The following is a 22,377-nucleotide window of genomic DNA, read 5'->3' as shown; positions in this document are numbered from 1 at the left end:
TTTTCTAAGCTCTGTGTCATAGGCACTGGAAATGTATACACCAATGTTTTTTGCCAAGTTCTTTGATAATTTCTTTGACTTTTAGGAAAGCTCATGCAGAATAGCCTTAATATTTTATTGGCTGGGAGGTGTGTATACAGACATCAAACTAAACAGAACCCTGCTTCGTGTTCTGACGGTGACTTTCATCAAGAGATTCAAACTCTTGTGTGCAAAGCAAAGAAGTTAGGGACCTATACCTCTACTCTCTTAATTATGAAACCAAAATTGGTTTCACTTTTCCATATGCTAATAAATGGAAATTAATATATCTTTACTACAGTAACTTCTTTTTTATATTGTTTCTTCTGTATCTTGCAGGGATTTGTGAAATCCATTTGGATTTATATAGTGAGCTACTTAGGGCAGCTTTAAGAAAATGAAAAAGTGGCTAGCCTTGGATGTACAGAATGAAATTTGTAGAACATTACTTCTGTGTTTTGAACACATATTCTTCCCAATCATCAGCCATATGATTCCAGCTAGAATTGTGGTATTTTGAAACTTAGCTCACTCTCTCCACAGCTGACCATCTATGAGAAAGATATGGAGTAGGTAGATCTGTAGAAAACTAAATTTGGACCTTGGTTGGAACATTCTGTTTTAATCAAGGTAAGATTTTTGTTTTTTTGTTTTACACTTCACAAAATGCAAAGGCTTCTTTTATAATGCAAACATGTAATATTCCTTTTCATTAAGAAAATGTCTTTAGGGTTTTCAAAAAGGAGAAAACCTCACCAAATCAAAATATAAAAAAATACAAAAAAGGAACAGGATCCATGCTGACAATCTGAGCTGGGATTAGCTTTAAAGTATTTAACTGTCCAGTCCATATTTAAAGCTTTCATGTGTTGGACATTACAAAATCAGTGTAACAGTTTGTACCAAGGCACTGCTTTCCTTAGGCAGCTTTTGTCCTCTTACCTCCCTGGAGTTGAAACCCCATACTAGTTGTCCATTATTCTATGGATGCAAAACCAGTTGCTTTCTAGGCTTCTTTATAGGGTTGAAGCCTGCAAGTTAAGCAACTGTAAGTCTTTTCAATGTTTTTGCACTATTAGGTATTTTCCTGAGCATTCTGCCAAGGTGGGGTACCCAGAAGTAGTCCCTTGCAAGTTAGCAGGTTTATCAGTATTAAGTACGCAACTGAGTTATATTGTTCACCTTTCTTGCAAGAGTGTGGTCTTGCCAATCCATGTTCACCATGTGATGCTCTAGGTAACAAGGTGACAAATTTGTAATTTTGAGTAATTGTTTAATACAAATACATTTTTGAGTAATGATGCTCTAGGTAACAAGGTGACAAATGTAGAATACTGCAGTACTTTGAGTAATTTGTTTAATACAAATACATTTTTTCACAACATTAAGCAGATACATTACTTTTGTTTCCCTTACCTTCTGTCTTCCAGTACACATTCACCCACAAAAACATACACTTTTTCTTTTGCAAAAGAGAGGGAGTTAAACAAATAACACAAACTTGTAGTTCCGAATATTATACACAGTAAAATACTTTCATCAGAGTAAGTTTCATTGCATTATTGGAAATTATAAACTGTTTGTTCTGGAGATGGGGAATTATTTTTTCTACACAACAAAAATAAACACTACCTTCAGATAGAGCAGTGTGTGAATGGCACAGTTGGACTAGTCAAGAATCTTTGTAATGCTACTGATAGTCAAAAGTGGTATGTTTATGCCAATTTGAAATAAACATTATAATGCTTGTAACTTAAACACAGGAAAAGAAATGTGCATGTTCACAGGAGTGAATACAGGAATATCTTGATCAAACTTCCAGATCTGACCTGACACCAAATTACTTCTACCTACCTTTATTAAAACTTAGGTTGAACAAGCTGTTCTTGCTAATGGCAGCACAGAGCCAGGTTCTGCCCTTGTGGGTTTAGCCAGGCCAAATTCCACTGTCAGCATATTTGCCAGAGCTGCACTGTGGCTACATAGGAGTTTGATATGGTTCTTTATTTGAGATGGTATCTTCATTAAAAAGTCTTTAGACTTAATCTTAAAACCTTCAGTATACTGTTCTGCCTAGTTGTGTGGTTTTGGTGGGTTTTTTTTTCCAGGATAGAATACTGTGGTAAATAAATTAATACAGAAAATTGTACTTTGTTTGGGAATGAAAAAGTATTGGTTCATAAGGATCTGTCTAGTTTCTCTATCCTTATACTTTCCTTATTACTGAAGACCGGAATTCAAGGCATGGTGGTGTGAATAGCTCCTTGCCCTCTTGAAGAGGTTGCACCCTGCTTCAGAAACTAATTCCAATACTGCACGAAATTCCTGAAAGCTCTAGAAAATCCAGTGCATCTAAGAAGAGAAAGGGATGCACAGGTTAACACTGTAATGCTTTAAAAGGTTAAAGGCTGCTTCAAGCCAGCTGAAATCTCTCTTGCTGGTGACTTCTCATTGTCCACCTCAGCAGACAGTGTCCCATTTTACTCCTTTTCCTGCTGTCCACATTCAGTATTTCCAAGGGAGAGGAGGAGTTTCAACTGAAGTCTTTCTGCTTTCTATTATTTAATTAACTGTAAACTCAGTTGCATATATGGTTGAGTGCCAGAACAGTGTTTGAAGTTGAAGGCATTGGTATAAAAGTTTTCACATTGTCTTTTCTGTTGCTGACTCTTCAGTGTGTTTTTAAAAAATGTAAAATCTTGTTGGATGCTACAGTTCTGCTTTCAGAATCTTCAGGTATTTTCTTCTTCTAGGTGAATTTTATACTTCTTCAAGGAAAAAAATCCAATGCAAATACTCTCCAGTAAGCTGACAAAATAGAGGATAAAGTACTTTCAATGGGTCATGATGCTACTGCAGTCAAAGAACAAGCTGGCTAAAGAAGCAGGGTTACTTTCACTTAAGTAATAAGTGAAAGTAAGAAGTAAGAACTATTATTTCAGAAAGCTCTTAATTATCTTTCATAATAATGTTCCTTGTCAGTAAATTTTACTGAGGTTTATTGTAAACATCCTTCCAAACATTCAGATGCAGTTAGTAATTTTATGCATCTGATGTCAGCTATCATGAGAGTTACCTTTTAACAAGTAGCTTTTTGAAAACCATGCCATTGCAGACTATCTTAAGCATGTGCAGTTACTAGACATTCCTTAGTCCTGTCGTCATGCTCTGAAGACCTTCTGAAATCTCCTCCACAATTTTAAATGGAGAAATGATTTGGTTCTCTTGTATGTCATTTCAAATAAGAAGCTGCTACAATTAGAAGTTGCAGTTGTATAGTTGGGAAATTATTTTATATAAAAAGTGTGTGCCATTACATGAAAAAACTTCAACATTAATCCAACTCACCTGGAGTAACTGACAGCAAATATTGACATATATTAAGGACCCATTAAAGCACCAAGATTTTGTGTCCTGTCTAAGCCAGATAACCATCACTTAGTCACAGCCAAATTACAAGAGCAATTCCAGTACAAAAGAATATAATGATCTGATTGAAGACACATTTCTTGCTAACACTGCTAGTATTCCCTGAGCCTTAAGCCAGTAAACATTCACAAAGGAATACCTAGTATTTAAATTCCAATACATCTTAGGCCCAAAAGCCTGGGTATTTGCAAGAATGGGCTGAGTCTGTTATTTCACTGTAAATATTTGAATATACAAAGAGAAAATTTTCCAGTAGAAACTTCAAGGCTTCGGTAGAACTCCAGTTCACTTGTAATTGTGGCAGATACCCCCTCCTTTAAGTGAATCTCTACTCTCCTGTCCTCATTACTCTGGTTCTTTATTTCCTTTTTTGCTTTTCCTCCTTTACTAAATACAAGATTTAAAAAAGAACTTTCAACTTCTTTTTAAAATGCACATTATGTTCAGGCCCCAGACTTGTGCACACCAGTACATAACTACTCCAAGTCAATACTTGCTCTTGTGTCCTTATAGTAAACACCACAGTTTTGCAAAGTGAATCACAAAATTGGTTCCTTATACATAATTCACCCTGTTGGACATAGGATTATATCTACATTCATTTATCTATTGCACCTTTTAATGCTATTCACACTTCATTTTTATATGCCAGTGCTCAAAACACAAAATTAACAACTGAACTGTTGAATTTCTAACACCTTAAGTTTACCTGTACAGAAGGAAACCATTGATCTGTTTTTTTCAGTCAGGAAGATAAAAACTAGCTTTTTAGAACAAGGAGATAAAAACTAATGTTTTCTTAAGATATGTAGGTAGGTATGTTCTATTACATCTACCTTTCTGTATCATGAATCTTAAAAAATAAAACCAAAAGTAGCTTCCATCTTCAGAATGTCACCCTTTTCAGACCTTTGATAACAGAAAATTTACTTCTGTGTAATACTGCAGTAAACTGCTTTTTTTTTCATTTACAATTCTGCCTCAATACCTTGTGTATCCAATTTATGCCTAATTCACTCCTATAAAGTAGAATAAACAGTGGAGCTGCTATTCTAAATGCACATCTACATATTGTCTCCTTCCTTACTTCCCTGATATTTAAAAAAAAAACTATCTGCAGCTTATGGAGATGTGAGTTTATACTGATTGGAACTGCTTACTTTTCAAAATCCAGCCACAGTTAAAAACAACTGGTTCAAATATCCATAGTTGACACAGCTGCCCAAACACTGAGGCTCAACTACAGTCACATGAAGGTGTTACCGTATGAGGCTTAGAGAGGGAGTGCTGCAATACAACTCTCTGTACTTTGATTCTGTTAATCATATTACTTGGATTGGTACCCTTTGAAGTGTATCTTTGAAAAGGTAAATAGCAAATACAACTTCTAGTAATAAACAGATGAAAGGGTTTGTGTCTTCTGTAAACAAAATCATTGTATCACTTCTGTTTTCTACTTTCCCAGCCAGCCCAGTTAGGAAAAAAGACCAAAAGTACATTGTTACATAGGTTTGGCATTGTCTATTAAACCTGTTCTCTATTGCACTTTGTACACTTCCACTTTCACTACACTTGCTGACTAGTTGCGAAATTACATCACGAACGGCCACATTCCTTACAGTAACAAGTTGCTTCGCTGGATCCATTTTCCTTGTACGGTTTTGGTTTTTGTATGGGGTAATTTTTTTGTCGTTTGGTTGGGGTCTTCTTTAACTGAAAAAATGCACAGTCATTTCTACTTTCTTGTAGCATTTGTAGTGTAGCAGACACTACAGCTTACTCTGCGAGGAAGAAGCAGTGCTGTCCGTGTCAAACTGGCATGACCTCCGACGTCGCCTCTTCCGCTGCCGGCTGAGAGTTTGTACCTGTCTGTGCTACTGGCACCACCACCGCGTCCTTCAGCTCCGAGGGCTGAGTGCACGGAGAGCTTTTCTCCTCCAGTTTTTTGATGGTGTCTGGGCAGTTCTGAACAAAGATCACTCTGTTGTAGGCTTTCAACCTGCGCCACAGCTGGACGTAAACCTTACACTGCACATACATGAAGACCAGGCCTCCTGTGAATCCAATGGCCACCACAACGAGTTTTGTCCAAAACGGCCATTCGAGGACACCTTTGAAATAGAAAGTTTATGTTATACGTTGAATATCAAGCACTGTTTCAGTAATGTATACTGAAAAGAAACCACTGGCTAAGAATGCCCAGGTATGTGCACACTATTGGGGAATAGATGGGGTTTCCTGTTCCATAGGCTGGCCCAGAAACTGCCCAAGGAATAGGAAACTGCTTTCTACTTTTAACTGATTTGACCACCATTTAGTCAAATAATCAATCAAAAAATCAATGCCACTCTCAAAGTCTTTCAGGATTCCTTCCACCTTTTAATATTAAAGATAGGCTGCTGCTGCTTCTGCAGTAATACAGGGAACATATTTTTTTATTAACTGCTATGGGACAGAGAGTTTTGTATATAATTTTTTTCCAGGACTGCCATGTTTTCAGACTTGAGCTTTATAAGTAGAAAGGTCAGCTGAACCTAGACCTGTTTATTCAAACAGAATAAATTTATGTGAAACTTGATTCCCTACCACTGGTGCCATATAAATTCTAGAATATTTTAAATATTTTTTAAATTCGCTTTTCTATAAACCAGTGTCAGGTTTAGCAATTAAACGGTTTGCATCATATACTTCCCTAAAGAGAAAAAAAAACCCAACCTCTTAAATAATTTGAGACATCCATTTGAAATGGGATTTTTAAACTAGAATATTAACAAACAATACTAGTATTATTCAGCATTTCAATTTTTCTCCTTCTCAAAATATGTTTATAAAGTGTTTTTTCCCCAGTGCTTACTTGTCTTTGTCTTGGCAATTCCCACTTAAAGAGAGAAAATGGGGAAGAAAGCGAGCTACATATGTCCTTCTTATTTCCCACAAATATATGTTCACTTTTGTAAAAGTACTCTCCCCTGCAACAAGCAAATTTTGGACCAAAAACATCCTTTTCACACTTCTGCATGTTTTAAGTAGCTCCAGGGCAGATCTTTGTCCATTTTTTAGTGTAAAGAATCAGCCATTACATTTGGCAAATACTGAATGCTATACAAATCATAAATACTTTTTGAGCCTACCAGGAATAATTAACATGATTCTTATGCATCATGTGTAACAACAAAAATCCCTGTTAACTGTTTTGTTATGTAAATTCAGCTAATCTACAGAAATAGCTTCCCTCTTGTAATGAGTAGGGTGATGTAGTTGTACTCATAAATAGAAATTCAAAGCCATCCCTAGTCCTGTCCTCTGGGGCAGGTTTTTTGAGATAAAAAGCAAGGTTACCCATTTCAAAAGAATGCAAAACAAGACTTTGTAGTGTGTATTCATCTGTGACTTACTGAGGCTTGTTGCTTATTTTCCTCTCTAAGGCAAGAAAGGCAAGCATCAGGACTATCATCAAATATTTATCTAACTAGCAAGGCACAAAGCTCCACCTGTTTTGTTTTCCATGTTAACTGTGGAATATAACACAAACCTAGAGACCTTTGTTCTGCTAGGGTGCTTAAATTCAATTCAGGTCAAAACTCAAAAGCTTTTTATCATTATGATCACATTTAAGACTGAATTTAAGAGCAACTTAGATTTGAAATAGAAACCAGTAGTTAAATTTAGGATATATTTTCCATATATGCTAAGTATTGCATATGCATTCCTACTGACATGAAGCATGCACACTTTGTTACACATGTCCAGTTGGATTTTCAGTATCTCTGCAGATGGAGACTCCATGACTTCTCTGTTCCAGTGCATAACCAATAAATACGGCTGGAACGTGGACATTCAAAGCGAAATTCTATTTTAAAGGACACAAGAATGGTTTTCCATGCTGCTCAAATCCCACATGAAGGACTAACACAACTGGAAAACAGCCTCTTGGAAGTTCGTATTAGGGAAGGTTGTTAATGAAGAGGCTCTATCGTACTTTGCTTCCTATCAAGGTTCAAGGGATTAATATAAATAATTTGCTATTTAAGGACCTGAACTTGCACTGAGCTGTTTGAACTTGACTCATCTTTTTGCCTGAGCTTTAGAATTACCCAGAAGAATTGGCAGGCCAGTTAAGCTGTTGTCACAATTACACAAAGTAGAGTTCCCTCTGCTGGGGCATAAGGTAAGATTTTCATACTGATGCATTCAGAACTTCTGCATTAAAGCCTCTGGTGTAGGCATGTGAGCTGTTATTTAAGAACAGAATGTGACTGGTTACAGAGCTGTCTTTCAAAGGCAGGCACTGCATTATCAGCAGCACTGAAGAAGATAAAAGATACTTACCATTATCATTGCCTTGTTTAATTTCTTCAGCAGTTCTGTCAATTAAAACATACAATGACCAAACAACACAGGTAATTGCAATTATATGAAATGTGACTGAACACACAATTTTTCTCCTCTCACTTGTTGTCATCTGTAATTTCTCCCACTGAAATAAAAAAAAAAAAGTAATTAAAAAAATCTGACTTGTAAAATTTTACATCAAACTGATTAGGCCATTGTGGCTCTTTCTACCAAAAACACAAGCAGTAATAAAATTAACAAATCCTCTTTTTTTTTGGTAATATGCATTACAGGAGTGTGTGCATTGTCCCTGTTAAATTCACAATGATCTCATTTTCATAGATTTAGAGGAATGAAGAATACTGTTCTGTTTCTGTCTGCTTGTGAATGATATCTTAAGTCATTTCATTACAGTACAGCCATAACATGTTAATAGACAGATAAAAAGATTAATATTTACTTTAAATTTGCATTTCTGTTGGTGAGAGAAGAAAAAGCCCAAACATTTGTTTGTAATATGTATTAAAATTATAGGAATGCGCCTATGTAACAGTCTTCCCATAAAATAAAAGCACAGGAAATGCAACTGCATTGAGGATTAAATTCAATAAACTTGAAAAGATGATTACATGGAAATGACCATATACAATAGCAGCCAAATAACCTCAGTAATGCAAGGAGGATCTTCCAGGCACGTGTTTCTGAATTATGGTGCTAAATCCTGGCTTAAGTTAAGGCTATTTTAAGAAGAAATAGGCTATTCTCTGCAACAGAACAATGCAGCTCTTGAGGCGATTTTTTTAATCTCACTTGTGACATGGGTTTTTTTCACAGCACTTCTTCAAAACAAAACCTTCTCTCCTAAAACATTTGCCTTTGAAAACAGATGAAAGAATAGAGCACTTAAAAGCAAAATGCCTCAATTCTGATGGATAATCTTGGAGCCAGTACAGGCAGCTGGGGAAGGGAAGCAGAGCAAAGCATGAGATGCGAGTGCCACCTCCCTGTGGCTCTGTGAACATCGGACTGAGCTGCACTCAGCTCGGTGCCACAGCACTGCTGCCACCTGCTATGGCTAGGACAGCAACCACAGTCTCAGCAGAGCACTGCCATGCTGCACATTTACTGCCAAGCTGTGAGTTTGTCTTGGTTTTCCTCGTTTAGGTTTTTGGATTGTTGTGGTTTTATTAGCTGTTTTCACTATTTGGGATTTTTTAAAATTTTGTTTCCAGGCAATTACAAATTTTTCTAAATTCCTTAAGGCTAGGGCTGGAGATGCCATCCAAGCTAGATGCTTAGCCTTTAACCTGAACCAACACAGCCATTCTACTCTGAACACTCTCTGCAGTCACATTACATTTTGAAGGAGCACAACTGCAGTAAAACCTGTTAGCTATTCTTCATAGGAGAGGTGCTCCAGCTCTCTGATCATTTTTTGTGGCCTCTTCTGGACTCTCTCCAACATGACCTCAGTGGGCACCCTCTACGAATCCACCCCAGAGCTGGATGCAGCAGTCCTGCTGGGGTCTCTCAAGAATCACTTCTCCCACACTTCATGAACACAAAGCATAAATAATTATTTAGAAAAATGTAAATATTTCCTGAGTAATATACAAAGAGTCAGAGCCATCAGCTTATTTATTAGCTGAGACCTCATTTCAGTTTCTGATATATCTACTTTTGAGTGAAAACTAAGCTTGCTGGGTTTTGTATGGTAGTTTGGAAAAATGGGAGATTTAAAAAAAGGTTTGTTTTGGTTTTCTTTTAAGTAACAACCCCCAAAACTTTATATTCATTATAGTTCATGTAGCTAATATTCAGTGGTCAGACCAGACAGTATGTGGCATTATCACAGTCTTACTTCCTTAGAGCCACCAGGTTACACAGCCTTTGACCTGGAGATTTTCATTTTTTTGCAGTGAAAATTCAATTCAAGTCTTGTAACAGACTTTCTTTCCAAAGAAAGAAATCTTGTCTTTGTCCAGATGGAAGAAAGGGTTTTACCTTAACGCTTCACTTACCTGTGGGTGCTTTGTGAGAGATAACAAAGGACATAACGAAGAATGATTTGTTCTTAAACAGATTTTGTCTGTTATCTCAGCTTTGATGCTACACCATTTGGTCTGTTGGAGAGAAGACTCTCTGCAAAATTTTCATTGTCATGTATACATGTAGTCTCTTCATAGCCATTTTACTCTCTAATATACTCAAAATGCTTTGTATTCATCTGAATGCCCAGTCAAAGACAAATGCTGGTCCCATTAGTCTAAATGTAAACATTTTGTAGGTGGAAAAAACCCAGACAAAATCAGCCAACCAACAGGCAGGATAGATAAATAAAGGTTGCAGCTCACAGAATTCTGCTGAGATTTACAAGAAAGGTATCTCAGGAGAGGAAGCCAGCAGAAATTGGCTGAAGCAGGCCTTTTGATAACATCTCATCAAGTCCAGCCAGAAGGCAAGCCAAGGCCTACTGGACTCTGCTTCCTCCAGCTGCCCATTTTTCTTCTCCCACAAGACTGCCTGCCTTGCCTGCCCTGTCTGTCTGTCTATTCTATCCACACACATGTTACCACACCAGACAGAAGGTGGCTGCCACCTGGGAGAGGTGGGACGCTGGGAGAGGTCATCAGGGCACAGGTGATTATGGGACTGGGAAATTGCAGAATATCTCTTACTCCCAGTTTGGGATACAGGAAAGGAATAAGATCCAAGGAGAGACTCTGTCTGTCACAGACAGCTACCTGGGAACATTTTACAGCTTTTACTGTGCTCCAAAACTGCTCTTTTGTTTTGCCCTGCCCTTGCTGCAGTCATAATTCTCTCAACTATGGTGATGATGAGCTGAACTCAGAAGAAAAAAAGCAATTAAACTTTGAGCTGTACTTCTGGTGATCCCAGTGGCAGCTGATGTAACTTCCCCATCCTACTCATGTATTTTAGGTTGGCTGAACAGAGAGTACTTTGTGACTAGATGAATCATGCTCTACTAGATGAGCGATGTTAGTAGATGAGCCAGCAGTTTATGTCGTCCTGGAGCATAAAAGTGCAATTCCTTATTTTAGGATTTTTGCAATAGGCTTGTATTAAAAAAATAACTGTTAGTTTTAGCACAGACTTGCTTGGACAAAAGCACAGTTATGTGATATAAAAATTGCTTGAAAATCTGTAACAAAGGATGAGACAACAATGTAATGAGCAATGAAAGCATCAGCCCCTTTTACTTGTGCTTTATAGTCCAGGACTTGATACAGCCTAAAGTCGTGTGGGGAATTTTGGCAGGTGCTACCTTTCATGTCACACAGATCATTAATGCCTCCTTAACCTCTGATAAATTCATCCCTGCTGTGTTTTGAAGCTCCTGCAGTTTTCATGGCTTTCCACATTCATAATAGAAAGATAAAAATAAATTGGGTCATGTTTTATTATCTTCATCAGTAATCTCCAAGAAAATACAGCAATCAGGTTGATGACACTGTGACATGCCATGGATAGAATATCAGATGCTACCAAGAACAGGAAAACAGCACAAAATTAAGTACACAGATGCACTTTTCTTTGGAAATTTAGATCTTAATGCTCCTAAGGTGCTTTAGATGCTGTAATGACAGAAATAAATGGTAACAGCCAGAGGAGACATTTATAATGACTTGCAAATTATTGAGTCACTAAATTAATAGAAAAAACTAGCTTTTGCCCAGCCCCACACAAAACAACCCTTCACTGTTGTACAGCCAATTGTCACACCCACAGATTCTGTAATCCTGGCAGCAATACAAACACAGACTGGAAATCATCACAAATGCAGATGGTTTAATGTCCTGCAAATGCAAGCAACTGCATGAATATCACAATGCTTCACAGAACAGGTGTGCTAGAACACTTTGTAACATCTAGCCGGAACCAAAAGCTCTTTTAAACAAGTCAGTCACCAAATAAATCCAAAGTGTAACAAAAATCCAAATGCGTCCCCAGCAGAAAACTTGGAATATCCCCAGCCCCCTTTTTATCTTCTGAATAAGCTTTCCGAGCGTGTCGCTTGCACTGTGCTCTGAAAACCACTGGAGGGTGGTAGGAGACTGCCTGACTTACAGGTTCCCACCAGGAACGGAAAGAAGCTGGATTGTGAATGTGATCAGAAACACTCGTCCCAACCCAGCTACTACTTACAGCTGCTTCTAAGACACAACGTGCATCTCAGGTTGGAATTCTTATGCTTTACTGCCTGAGAAGTTTGGAATAATCTTTAAAGTGGAAGTTGTAAAACTGTACCCCGTTCTAGGTTTCTACCTCACATTTTGCTTTTGTTTCCTAAAGAAAATTTCACTCAGAAACTTCAAGAGAGTGGTTACTGATTTCAAATCCCACTCTTGTAATTACAAAATGTAGTCATGAGTCTTCTGGGGAAATTAAAAAAAAAAAAAAACCAAACCACCAAACCCTAAAACATACAGGGAACTTTACATCATGTGTAGCCAACCACTTCCCTTTCCTGTAAAGTAGTTTGAGAAAATCTCTCATATTTATTTTAAAGGACAAAAATTCTGCCTCCCTGCATGCCACTTCTAATAAAAGCTTGATTAATCAATATGCAACAAGGAATTATAGATATTTTCTTTAGTATCTTCTGAAAACACTCCTTGTGAGTGTGGGGATGCTGCTTCATGTCCTACATACCAACAGAGCCTCTCTGCTTGAGAAGCAAATCTGCAATGTTAATTCCCTCCCATACATTATGCTTTCTGCAAAGTGGTTTCATGGTGGCCAATGCAGAACCGAAAGCTCCACACTGCTCGCACAAAAGCTGTCTCCACACCTCTCAATGGCACTTAGCAAACTCTGCTGCCTGTGGTTCCTTTCCCCACCTCTGCATTGTAGATTTGCCGCCTGCCTGCTCCCACCCACCACTCTGTGCCCACGTGTTGCCTCCTGTCCAGGGTAATATTCTGTCACACTGGCTACAGATTTTTGTCTCCACCGATGTCCTGAGGCAACCGCAGCTCTCCTGCAGGTCTGCAGATTCACACCTCTACAGCTGAAGGTCTCTCTGCTGCAGGGGCTCAGCACTGAGGATGCCAAATATTGAAGGTGAAGTTAATGGGCTGCTTTGCAACATATGATGAATGCCTGGACTTTTTAACCCCCAGGTATTTTCAGGAACCCTGTTTTTAAAATTGCATGTAAGGAGGTCTGACAGGGGAAGCTGGTATGGGGGGAATATTGCTAATATTAAACATTTTTTGTGACATTTTTCTCCCTATCCATCATTTAGTAGAAAAAAATGCCTATGTATAATGTAAACAACCACCACAGCTGGAAGGATTTCTGCTCTCACCTAGAGCTAAAGTCATGATGCAATATTTTCTGAATTCTTTCTACAGGCTGAAGAAATACTTTCAGCCAACCTTTATCTTAAAGTAATTATACCTGCAAAATAAAAGCTAAAATTACTTACTAGAGGTTGTTGTAGAAACTGCACTCTGCACACAGACTAAAAAACACACAGAAAAAGGTCTTTCTTATCTGAAACTCAACCCAAAGGATTTAGCCAGCACTTTTGAAAAAGAACTGGTGTGGTGTATGCTGAAGTGAGCTGAGCAGTGAAGATATGTCAACAGTGTGAACATGTAGCTCAGAGTTATTTATGTTAGGGAGGGTTTTCTGGTCACTTGCTGCAGTACTAATTGGCTCAGGCTCCACAGTGAGCTGTTCACTGCTATCAACCTACCAGCTGGAGGAAAGCAGCTGTCATGGTAGTTTTCAGGATGGAATTTGTGCAGTGGGTGGAAGAGGAAGAAATAATAGTAATAAAGGACAACAGGGCTCCACTCATGTTGGGAGAACAAAATAGCCTCACAGAAATTGGAAGTGTTTGTAAGAGATGAGACTTCAAACCTTGTTTTTTGAAAAAAAGCATTCTGGGCTTCTCTGTGCCATCTAAACAAAGTGTGGTTACAGCCTGTACCGTGGGGACGGTGTCTTAAAGGACAAGGCATGTGTCCCCACATCCTGCTCCAACGTGAGAAGTGCCCCTCAGACAGTCCAAGAGAATGAACCAGGTCTGACAGCTGACAAGAGAAGGATTTGGGCCATGAAAACACCTACACTGTGTTCTTTTCCCCAAACACATCCAGAGAGTAGGAAGAACTGAGCAGGTTCACAGAAAATACAGAAAACATATTTGTCATTGCCTTTTCTCAAAAGATGTATCCCAGAGAAGAAACTCTTGTAAGGATAAAGGATAGAAGACCACAATTAGACCCCTGCTATGTTAATTGTTGAACAGGGAAATGAAAAGAATTTTTAAAATCCCATGTCACCTGGGGGATCATATGGCCCAACCTATGCACAACCTTACCTCCATCTAGTTATCTCATCAGATGTTCTAGTAGAGATCATTGTCTGGCAAATCTGTCTGAACTTTGCTCAAAATCTATTTCTGTCCCTAAGAGATACTAAACAAACCTGTCTGGAATTCAAAAGAATGTAGTGTATTTAAAACACCTATTAAAATTTTTAAACTGAATCAGAAATGGGTACATTTCTAAAAACAAACATACTTCACTTTTGTATGATATGCATACCTAGAGTAATAAAAGAAATACCTAATGAAAAACCTCACTTTGATGAACACCCTAAGACTATCATCTGCAAAGAATTAATAATTCAGTTTTATCATAACCAAGATGCCACCTTATTTTTTTGTGACAATTAGAACAGACTTAAGTGATATAATCAGTATGCACTCTTCACAAGCTTATGCAATGTTCTGCTGTGTATGACATCAATTAGCGAACCCTTAAAAATGTAAAAGAGAAGTGTAGAAATTAAGTAATTCAAGAATATAATTTCTAAAATGAAGTAGCTGTTTTTGCAATATGAAAGTGGTATTGAGAATACTTGTCATTTACCAGCTAAAAGAACTTCAGTACCTGCATCCTAAACATCCCAACACAGACTAACAAAAAAAAAACCAAAAAAAAACCAAAACCAAAAACCCAAACCAAACTAAAAAAAACCAAAAAAACCCCACAAAACAATACACAACACCTATGCTTTGGAAATACAGGACTTCATGTCCCTCTCTCCCTCTCATCCAGTGCTCTGTCTCGGATAGAGGTCAACACCAGATGCTGTGGAGAGATGTGCAAGAAACCCCGTGGGAAGTAATTACAGCATAATCTCTCCATTTTGGGAGCCTCTTTCTAGCTCCCGTTTGCTGGAATTTGCTTTACATCAATATATAGAATGCAGAAGTGCGTGACCAAGTGTTTACTTTCCACGCATCTTCCTCAAATGCTGAAAAGACATTAACCCATCTTTTGTTCAATAGAGCCTTCAGTGCTATCATGAACTCCTCATTCACAATTACTTTTTCCTTTTCTTGCTTTGTAAGACCTTTAAGAAAAAGATCACTATCTCCAAGCACAGTACACTTCAGCTACCTTATCTAAAAAATAATCCTGGCAGAGAAACCGAAGGTAAAACATTAAACCACTACTCAGGAGTGAACTACCACCCTAGTGTCAAACTATGGGGAGTGTCTGGTACTACAGACAACAGGCACACATCTAGAACTCTAGAAAATATTTACTTCAGGTATCTGGGCACATGACTTTATTACTCAAAAAAACCAAAAAAGAAGCTACATGTTGGTAACCCATAAAGAAACAGGGATAAAAGAGGTAGAATCTATGTCTCCATTAACTTTTATCACAGTCAGTCAAGAACAGAAATAGATGCTACTGTTGTCTGCTCTCCCTACAGTATTTCCATGATGATTCTAGCAAAAGGATCTACTCTGTCACTTTTGTTCTCTTTGCAGTTGTCGACTCCTGCCTCTGCCTACTTTGTATTTCCAAAAGAGCAGCATATCTAATTGAAGGCATGACATCTGCCCCAGTCTCTAAGCAGCAAATACCTTTAAATCACAGTCCTGCCCTCAAACAACTTAGACACATACAAAGAAAACCACAAAAAAATCAATCAGTTAAACTGCCACACTACAAGAGCACAGACCATAATTTTGCTGCAACACCAGTTATGCTGAGATTTCCCTTTCTGACCAAAGGAGGCAGGACTGCTGCATTTTGTGGTATGTATTTTAGAGGCAATATAAAAGCATGACATAGGCTCAGTGGTGGATTTGAGACGGATTCTGCTGGGGTCAAAGCAGCCACAAGTCCTTTCTCCACTATAGGAGCCACAACAAACCATCTACCAGCGGTCTGTGCCTGAGTCTCTGTCCTTGAATATCAAGTAGGATTTCCCTTTGCACATCTGAGTGCTTGTAATGGGATGGACATGGACAGAAGGCTCTAATAGCATGGTAGAAATTGGAAAAGGAGAGCAATTAGAGAAACTGATATAGCAACATGCTGGAGACCAACATCCTAGTATATGCTTTTGTAACCCTCTCCACTTCCTTTAGTTCTTCAGTCATGTCCAGTGGCAGGAAATTTCTCTGAAGATCTGTTGCTTTAGGGACCTAAAACAAGTTGTAGAATATGATTACAGTTTTGCTAGTCTTTACTTCAATTGCCCTTTCTCCAGTATTCATCACAGTGCTTAATTTCCTCTATTTCAAATTGTCCAGCCTGCTGAGAATCAGTTCAACTTGTTACAAAGGTGTGGGGTTTGGTTTAAATGTATTTGTTTGCCAAAACCCTGGTGTTTTTAAATACAAAGTTGTTCAAACATACCTGGATCCTTTTTTTTTTTTTGCAGCTACCTACACAGTATCTACACATATGTCTGCATTTCCACATAAGAAAGATTAAAAAAAGGAGCGGGTGCTTTTAATTATCAATAAATATGGCTTTAGGAAGAATACTGACTTTCCAATGAATAGCTACAGTTGCCTTCTCTGTCCTCTAATTTTCCCACAAGAGAGATTCTTTTTATCCAATTAAATAAAAATAAAATAGAGGAAAGTTGTGCTGAGGAAAGATATGGTAATCAAAATAAAACTACAGCCCAGTGCTCTATTAAAGAGCTGAGGGAAGCTATTAATTCTGAAAAAAAACAGGAAATTCTAATTTTTTCCCCAATAATTTTAATAAAACGCTACAGGAATAAAATTAACAAAAACCACCAAACCTGAGTAAAGTAAAAATTATCCCATTTGGTCATAATTTAGATCCACTGCTGGAATTTCTATGTTCAAAAGAACATCATATCATAATTTTTCAAAAGAAAACCCATTTTTAGCATGCATTCCACCAAGCAAGCATCAACCTGTGAACAGATCATTCTCACATCAATAGGTCCCAGGCAAAATAAATTTGAGGCAGGTAACAACTGTAAAATTGTACATGTTAATTATGTGACAGATAATTACCTGCATTAATCAGATCATGAACAGCAGCCCTCTCCCATGGGAGCTGGTAAAGTTCCTAACTTCAAAATTAAACAGTAAAAATGGCATTTTTAAAGAACTCCATGAATCACAATGACTGGTTTAGGTCAATGCTTGGGTTGATTATGCTCTTTAAATTTCATATTACTAGCTATACATTTTGTGTTAGCATTCCATTTACACTTTCTTTATTTCTAGAGCCAGAGATTCTCTTGATTATTTTCAGTGCTTCAGCCCCCCAGTCCTTCCTTGGTTATAACTATTGATAAGGTCAAGCTGTAAAATAAAACACTGAAAGGCCTGAAATAAAAAAATGAAAAGGAGGCCCCACATTCTTAAAAAATAAGAGAGAGGCTGATGAACTGCAGGATTGAGTAGGGCTCTCTAACTAAAATGGGAATTGAAACTTTTGATGCAAGTTGCATCTGTAAAACAACTCAGATCAAACTGTCTATTCCAGCCTCAGAAAGCACAGAAGATTTGTACCTCCCAGAGCTCATGTTCATGGGTCTGTGCAACAGTGGATAACACTACTAATACTCAGAGCTGAACAATCTCCCAAATTGCCTTTGCATTTGCAAATGCTGCTGAGCAGCAAAGTAGCCAATTTGGTTACTGGCATTTAATTAGCAGAGGACACTGTTTTAATTTAATTTTCTAGTATAATATTTTTCATTTGCTTCTTAAAAGAATGCAAGTTCAAAGCAATAACTGTACAAACATCTTGCTCTACCTCCAGGAAGGATGCTGCACATGGGGGTGTCCCAGCAAAGTATCACAGTAAGATGGCTTTTAGCAAGTCTAGGGGTATGTTATGATGCTTTCAAGGCAAGATGCACAAAAATCTTTTGTCAGAAGTCCCAGAGGGAACTGGGACAGTGTGAATAAAGCTGTGTTCTGAATGGAAGAGAAAGACATATGGAAATGGCAGGCTAGCACAAATTCTACCACCATAAGAAAGCTAAGCTCTGGTTTGTTCTTGTGGCAGAAAATGCAAGACAGCATTATTCTGTGAACTGCAGCATGCTGTCTATATACAGATAAATTAGCAGTAATGCTCTATTATCCTCAAAAATTAGGAATACAACTGTCTGAACAAAGTAGTCCCTTGCATCCCCAAGGCATCACAATAGGATATAAATGCTATAGAATCATTTTTACTTTACAAGCTTTAATATACACATTGTCCCTTGAGCCCAAAGTTATTTGCTATAATGACATGATAGCCAACAAGAAAGTAATAGCTTTGTGCCTTTGTGCATACTGGTGAAGTGTCTGACCCCACATATTGCAGGCAATTATTTGAGGCTACTGATGTTTTGAGACAGTTCACTGGAAGAAAGATAACAGTGGAGCAGGTTGCCTTGACGACACTGTGTAGCTGCACCAGAAATCAAAGAAAAATGCAGAAGCTCCTTCTGTGTTGAGGACTGCAAAATATTCATCCAATTGGGTGAAAAGGGAACTAATCCCACAGCAAGTCCTGTGCAATATTTGATACCACATCTTATCACAAGCGTTATTAGAAAACCACGGACAAAGGCAGGTGGTTCATGCCTCACAGCACAGGGCAGTAAGAATTGAACAGCAAGCAGTGTGGTAATGACTGCCCAAAAGTTTGGGGCTTTTTCTTGTGAAACTCTTCTGGTCATGTCTGGATCTGAGAGTTTACTCCGGTAAAAGTAGTTTCTAATGGTCAGCACTTTTGATTTCAGAGCAGTCTATCACAGAAATTCCACTGCAGGTTCCATGACTTTTGGCAGTGATCACCACACTCTTTAAAAAGAAATGCAAATATGAATTCCCAAGCTACTATTGAATCAAAAGTAAAAAACACCCTTAACACATTTTGCCATCAGTGGATGTTTTAGGCATGCTATGAGTTTTTTTTATATCAGCATATAAGCAAATACAAAATACAAGAGGGATAAACACTTAGAAGATAAATGTACACATTCAAAATAAATAAGACTAAGTTTATCTCATGATCAGCATTTTCTTTGCTTCTGTTTAATTTAATAGAAACATATCACTCTGTACTAAACATTCTCAGTCCTCTATTTTTAAAAAGGCATAAATTCAGATACTCTATCAGAAAGAAAATTAACCTCAAGTGCTACATAATGCTTCTGTAAACAAAAATATTGACTTGCGCTTCCTTAATGACCAAGAGCAACCACATGGTAACAATGAGCAATATTGCTCATGCCTCACGTAAATAAGACTTTATTTGTAAATCATTTCAAAACTAGAACTGGGAGAGAAAATAGACATCTCTGACACCACACAATAATCTGTTGGGATGATGCATCAATGTAAGACATCTCATCAGATACTAGACGTCTTATATAGATAGCAAAATTTAAATATGAAAAGCATTTTGAAGTATAGTAAGGCACTGTTGAGAATCTCCATTTAAAGACATTTTTGTGTTTAAAGCTCCTTTTAATTTGACCCTTTAATCCATTTCATTCTCACTGTATTTTCATTCAATTCCTGTTTCTAGTAGTCTTCAAACACCAAATTCAAGAGATATGAAATGCAGGTGTTAATATCTAGGACTGCATCTTTTTTAAAGAAGTGTTTTTCTTGGGTTTAAGCTATTACCTGATAGAGCTCAATAAGGAACTCATACAAACTTCTTACCACTCTCTAATTCCTTCTCTGATAAAGTCACCTTTTAAATTTTGCATCATGGATTGCAGATGCTGAGAGGCAAAGCTACAAGTGTAACTGTATTATTTATAATGACAGACAGATGTAACAGAGACCACGAGAAATAAACCAGAAACACTAAGCAATGTTTAATATTTCATCTCTATATTTATCTTGAGCTGAAGTAATTAGACTTGTCCAAAAATATGAAACACTTGCAATGTCTGTTGATCAATGCGTAAAAGGATTACCTCAATGCAAAGACTCACTACAATTATTAAACTGAGTTTTATTTGATGTCTGGTGCTTTCAGGGATTCTCTAATTAAACAACTGTCACACATTGGCACAAACCTATTGATTTAATACTGATTATCTCAATTTATGTTAACTTTGTATGTTCTACATTGTCACTTATGGCTGCTAACAGATATGGCATGATATTCCAAAATGATTGTGCTACAAAACCTTAGACCTTGACAAAAATTCTGCTATGAAACATTGAAGGTGCATGAAGGGCTGAGGTATAAATAAAGATGGTAATTCATTATTGAATTAAATAGCTTGTTTTATATTTAAATCATGCTTTTGTGATTCTGCAAAATGCAAAACTATAGATTGCTGTAATTAAGTTTGATAGTCTGTAATTTTTTTCCCTTCAGGAGATCAGCAGTAGGAATTTTACAAAGACAATATGACAAAATTCATCATAATGAAACAATGCACAGACAGGAACCAAATTTTAGAATGTTGTATAATAAGTGATGAGAGAGATTAGAAAACAAAAAATCAGAACTGGCAAAGAGATGTGACCCTTCCACTTGTAGAATGTCACTTCAAATCCAGGTCTAATGGCCACGGGAATTGCATCATCTGTAGCTGGACAGAAACTCACTTTATGGGAAATAATTGCCTTTGTTTTTTAAATAAATTAGTTTCTTACGGAATTGAATAGGCACTCCTTTCTTGAAACAAAATATATGGTCTTCTGTTTAGGAAGCATGGAAAAGTAATCTGTTTTCAGAATTCCTCAAAGCTTATTAGCAAAATTAATAACTTTTTGGGTCAATTTTGCTGTTCCAGTTGGCATCCAACAAAGTTGACAAGAACTGTGTTGTTTTCAGACACATAATATCCCTGCCATCGTGCCAAGAGGATTCCAGAAGTTCAGAAATTTTGATTCACTGCTCACAGGCCAGACTTAGGGGACTGAAGGCTCTTGAGGTCTAGTACAGAACCAAGCTTTAGCAAAACCCAAAACTTTCAAGGTCTGGAAATCCCAGAGCCAGTACTGTTTTTCAGATCCTGCATCAAGGAGACAGGATTGTGGAGAGCTTTGGTGTTAGGAGCTGCCTGTCCCATAGTACTTTGGTCACCATCCTTTGTGCCAGTCTTTTGAAAACATGAACTCCCAAGGAACGCCCCAAAACTGAGATTCTAGGCTTCATAAAAGCTGCCAAGAAATTTGACAGTGTTTCATTGGAACTTTCCACTTCTGCAAAATATATAAGTTCTGACCAAAAAAATCCTAAACAAAACAGTTTCAGTGATTTTTATAAAGGACGTTTGGGTGGAAATTTGCAAGTCAGCTCTAATCATATGGCAGGTCTCATGATCACTTTTTCCTCCCTTACCTTGGCTTTGCTACAGCTGTCAAAATACTTGGTTTGCAAAACAGCTTCTCATAAACTGTTAAGTGTTTCACAAATTTGTGAACAATGGTGATGATAGTGCTCACACTTAGTAAGGATCACATGTTTAATTAAATGTAACATGAAGGGTGTCACAGTTGAATGCTATAAACACCAAAGGACAACTAATTTTAACTTTGAAATCGTTGGGAGCTTTGGTTTCTGCAATGGGTGTGACTTATAAGAATGGATTTATCGTTAGGTGCTGGGTCCATTCTACACAAACAAATATTTGTTAGCATTGCATTTGAAGGGAGGAACGTTGCCAGCACAGACTGCCAGACAGATAAACTACTTTTGAGTAGTGCTTTGAGCAGAAACAAAAATATCCTGCCTGAAAGAAGAGATGAATCTTTTTTCTGCAGAAACCTAAACCATACCTGTGAATCAATGATAACCTGAATAAGGTGGCAATAATTCAATTAAGAAATTGCAGACTTGTAGGAATTACGTTACCACTCTAAAAGGGGGAGGAGATGTGGCATTGACCACACATAGAGATAAAAGTGCCTACTTCTGATATCAAGTTATGCACATTTTTCGCTCCTTTTCTCCTTGGCTGCTATAAATTTTGTTTTCCTTTTATAAAAGATTTTCTATTATCTAACAAAACCAGGAAAAGGCTTTTGTTAAAAATACCAATATCTGTATATTCTCTTGAGAAATGTAACTGTTGTAAGAGTACTTGTTAGATCTCAGATGTTAAAGCAATTTGGTTTGAAAATAGAAACATATAAACTGAAAAAAAAAAAAAACCAAAGATATGCAACTGGCAGGGGTTTTTATACAATTATCTCATCCTGTCACATTAGTTAAAATCTATATGCTATTACTAAAACTGAAGTCAATATAATTGAGTTTTTAGCCATCTTTTTTTTGTTTCAATTTCTAG

The 22,377-nt window shown here is 37.4% G+C and overlaps 1 protein-coding gene across 4 annotated transcripts in view; it reads right to left on the bottom strand.

The window, feature by feature from the left end:
* Positions 1–1,361: 1,361 nt before the first annotated feature.
* MARCHF1 (membrane associated ring-CH-type finger 1) overlaps positions 1,362–22,377 on the bottom strand; it is a 220,953-nt gene continuing 199,937 nt past the window's right edge. For all 4 annotated transcript variants that reach the window (XM_031065313.1, XM_031065220.1, XM_031065267.1 and 1 more), the window contains 2 exons: positions 7,780–7,927; positions 1,362–5,561 (listed from right to left, as the gene is read on the bottom strand). In XM_031065313.1, coding sequence (XP_030921173.1) covers positions 5,260–5,561; positions 7,780–7,927 — 450 coding nt within the window. In that variant the 3' untranslated portion in view covers positions 1,362–5,259. The remainder of the gene's footprint in view (positions 5,562–7,779; positions 7,928–22,377) is intronic.

Source organism: Geospiza fortis, unplaced genomic scaffold (assembly GCF_000277835.1).
Source record: "Geospiza fortis unplaced genomic scaffold, GeoFor_1.0 scaffold40, whole genome shotgun sequence".
NCBI classification, from domain to species: Eukaryota; Metazoa; Chordata; class Aves; order Passeriformes; family Thraupidae; genus Geospiza; species Geospiza fortis.
Note: the sequence above shows the minus strand (reverse complement) of the source record. Positions and strands in the feature narration are given on the sequence as shown.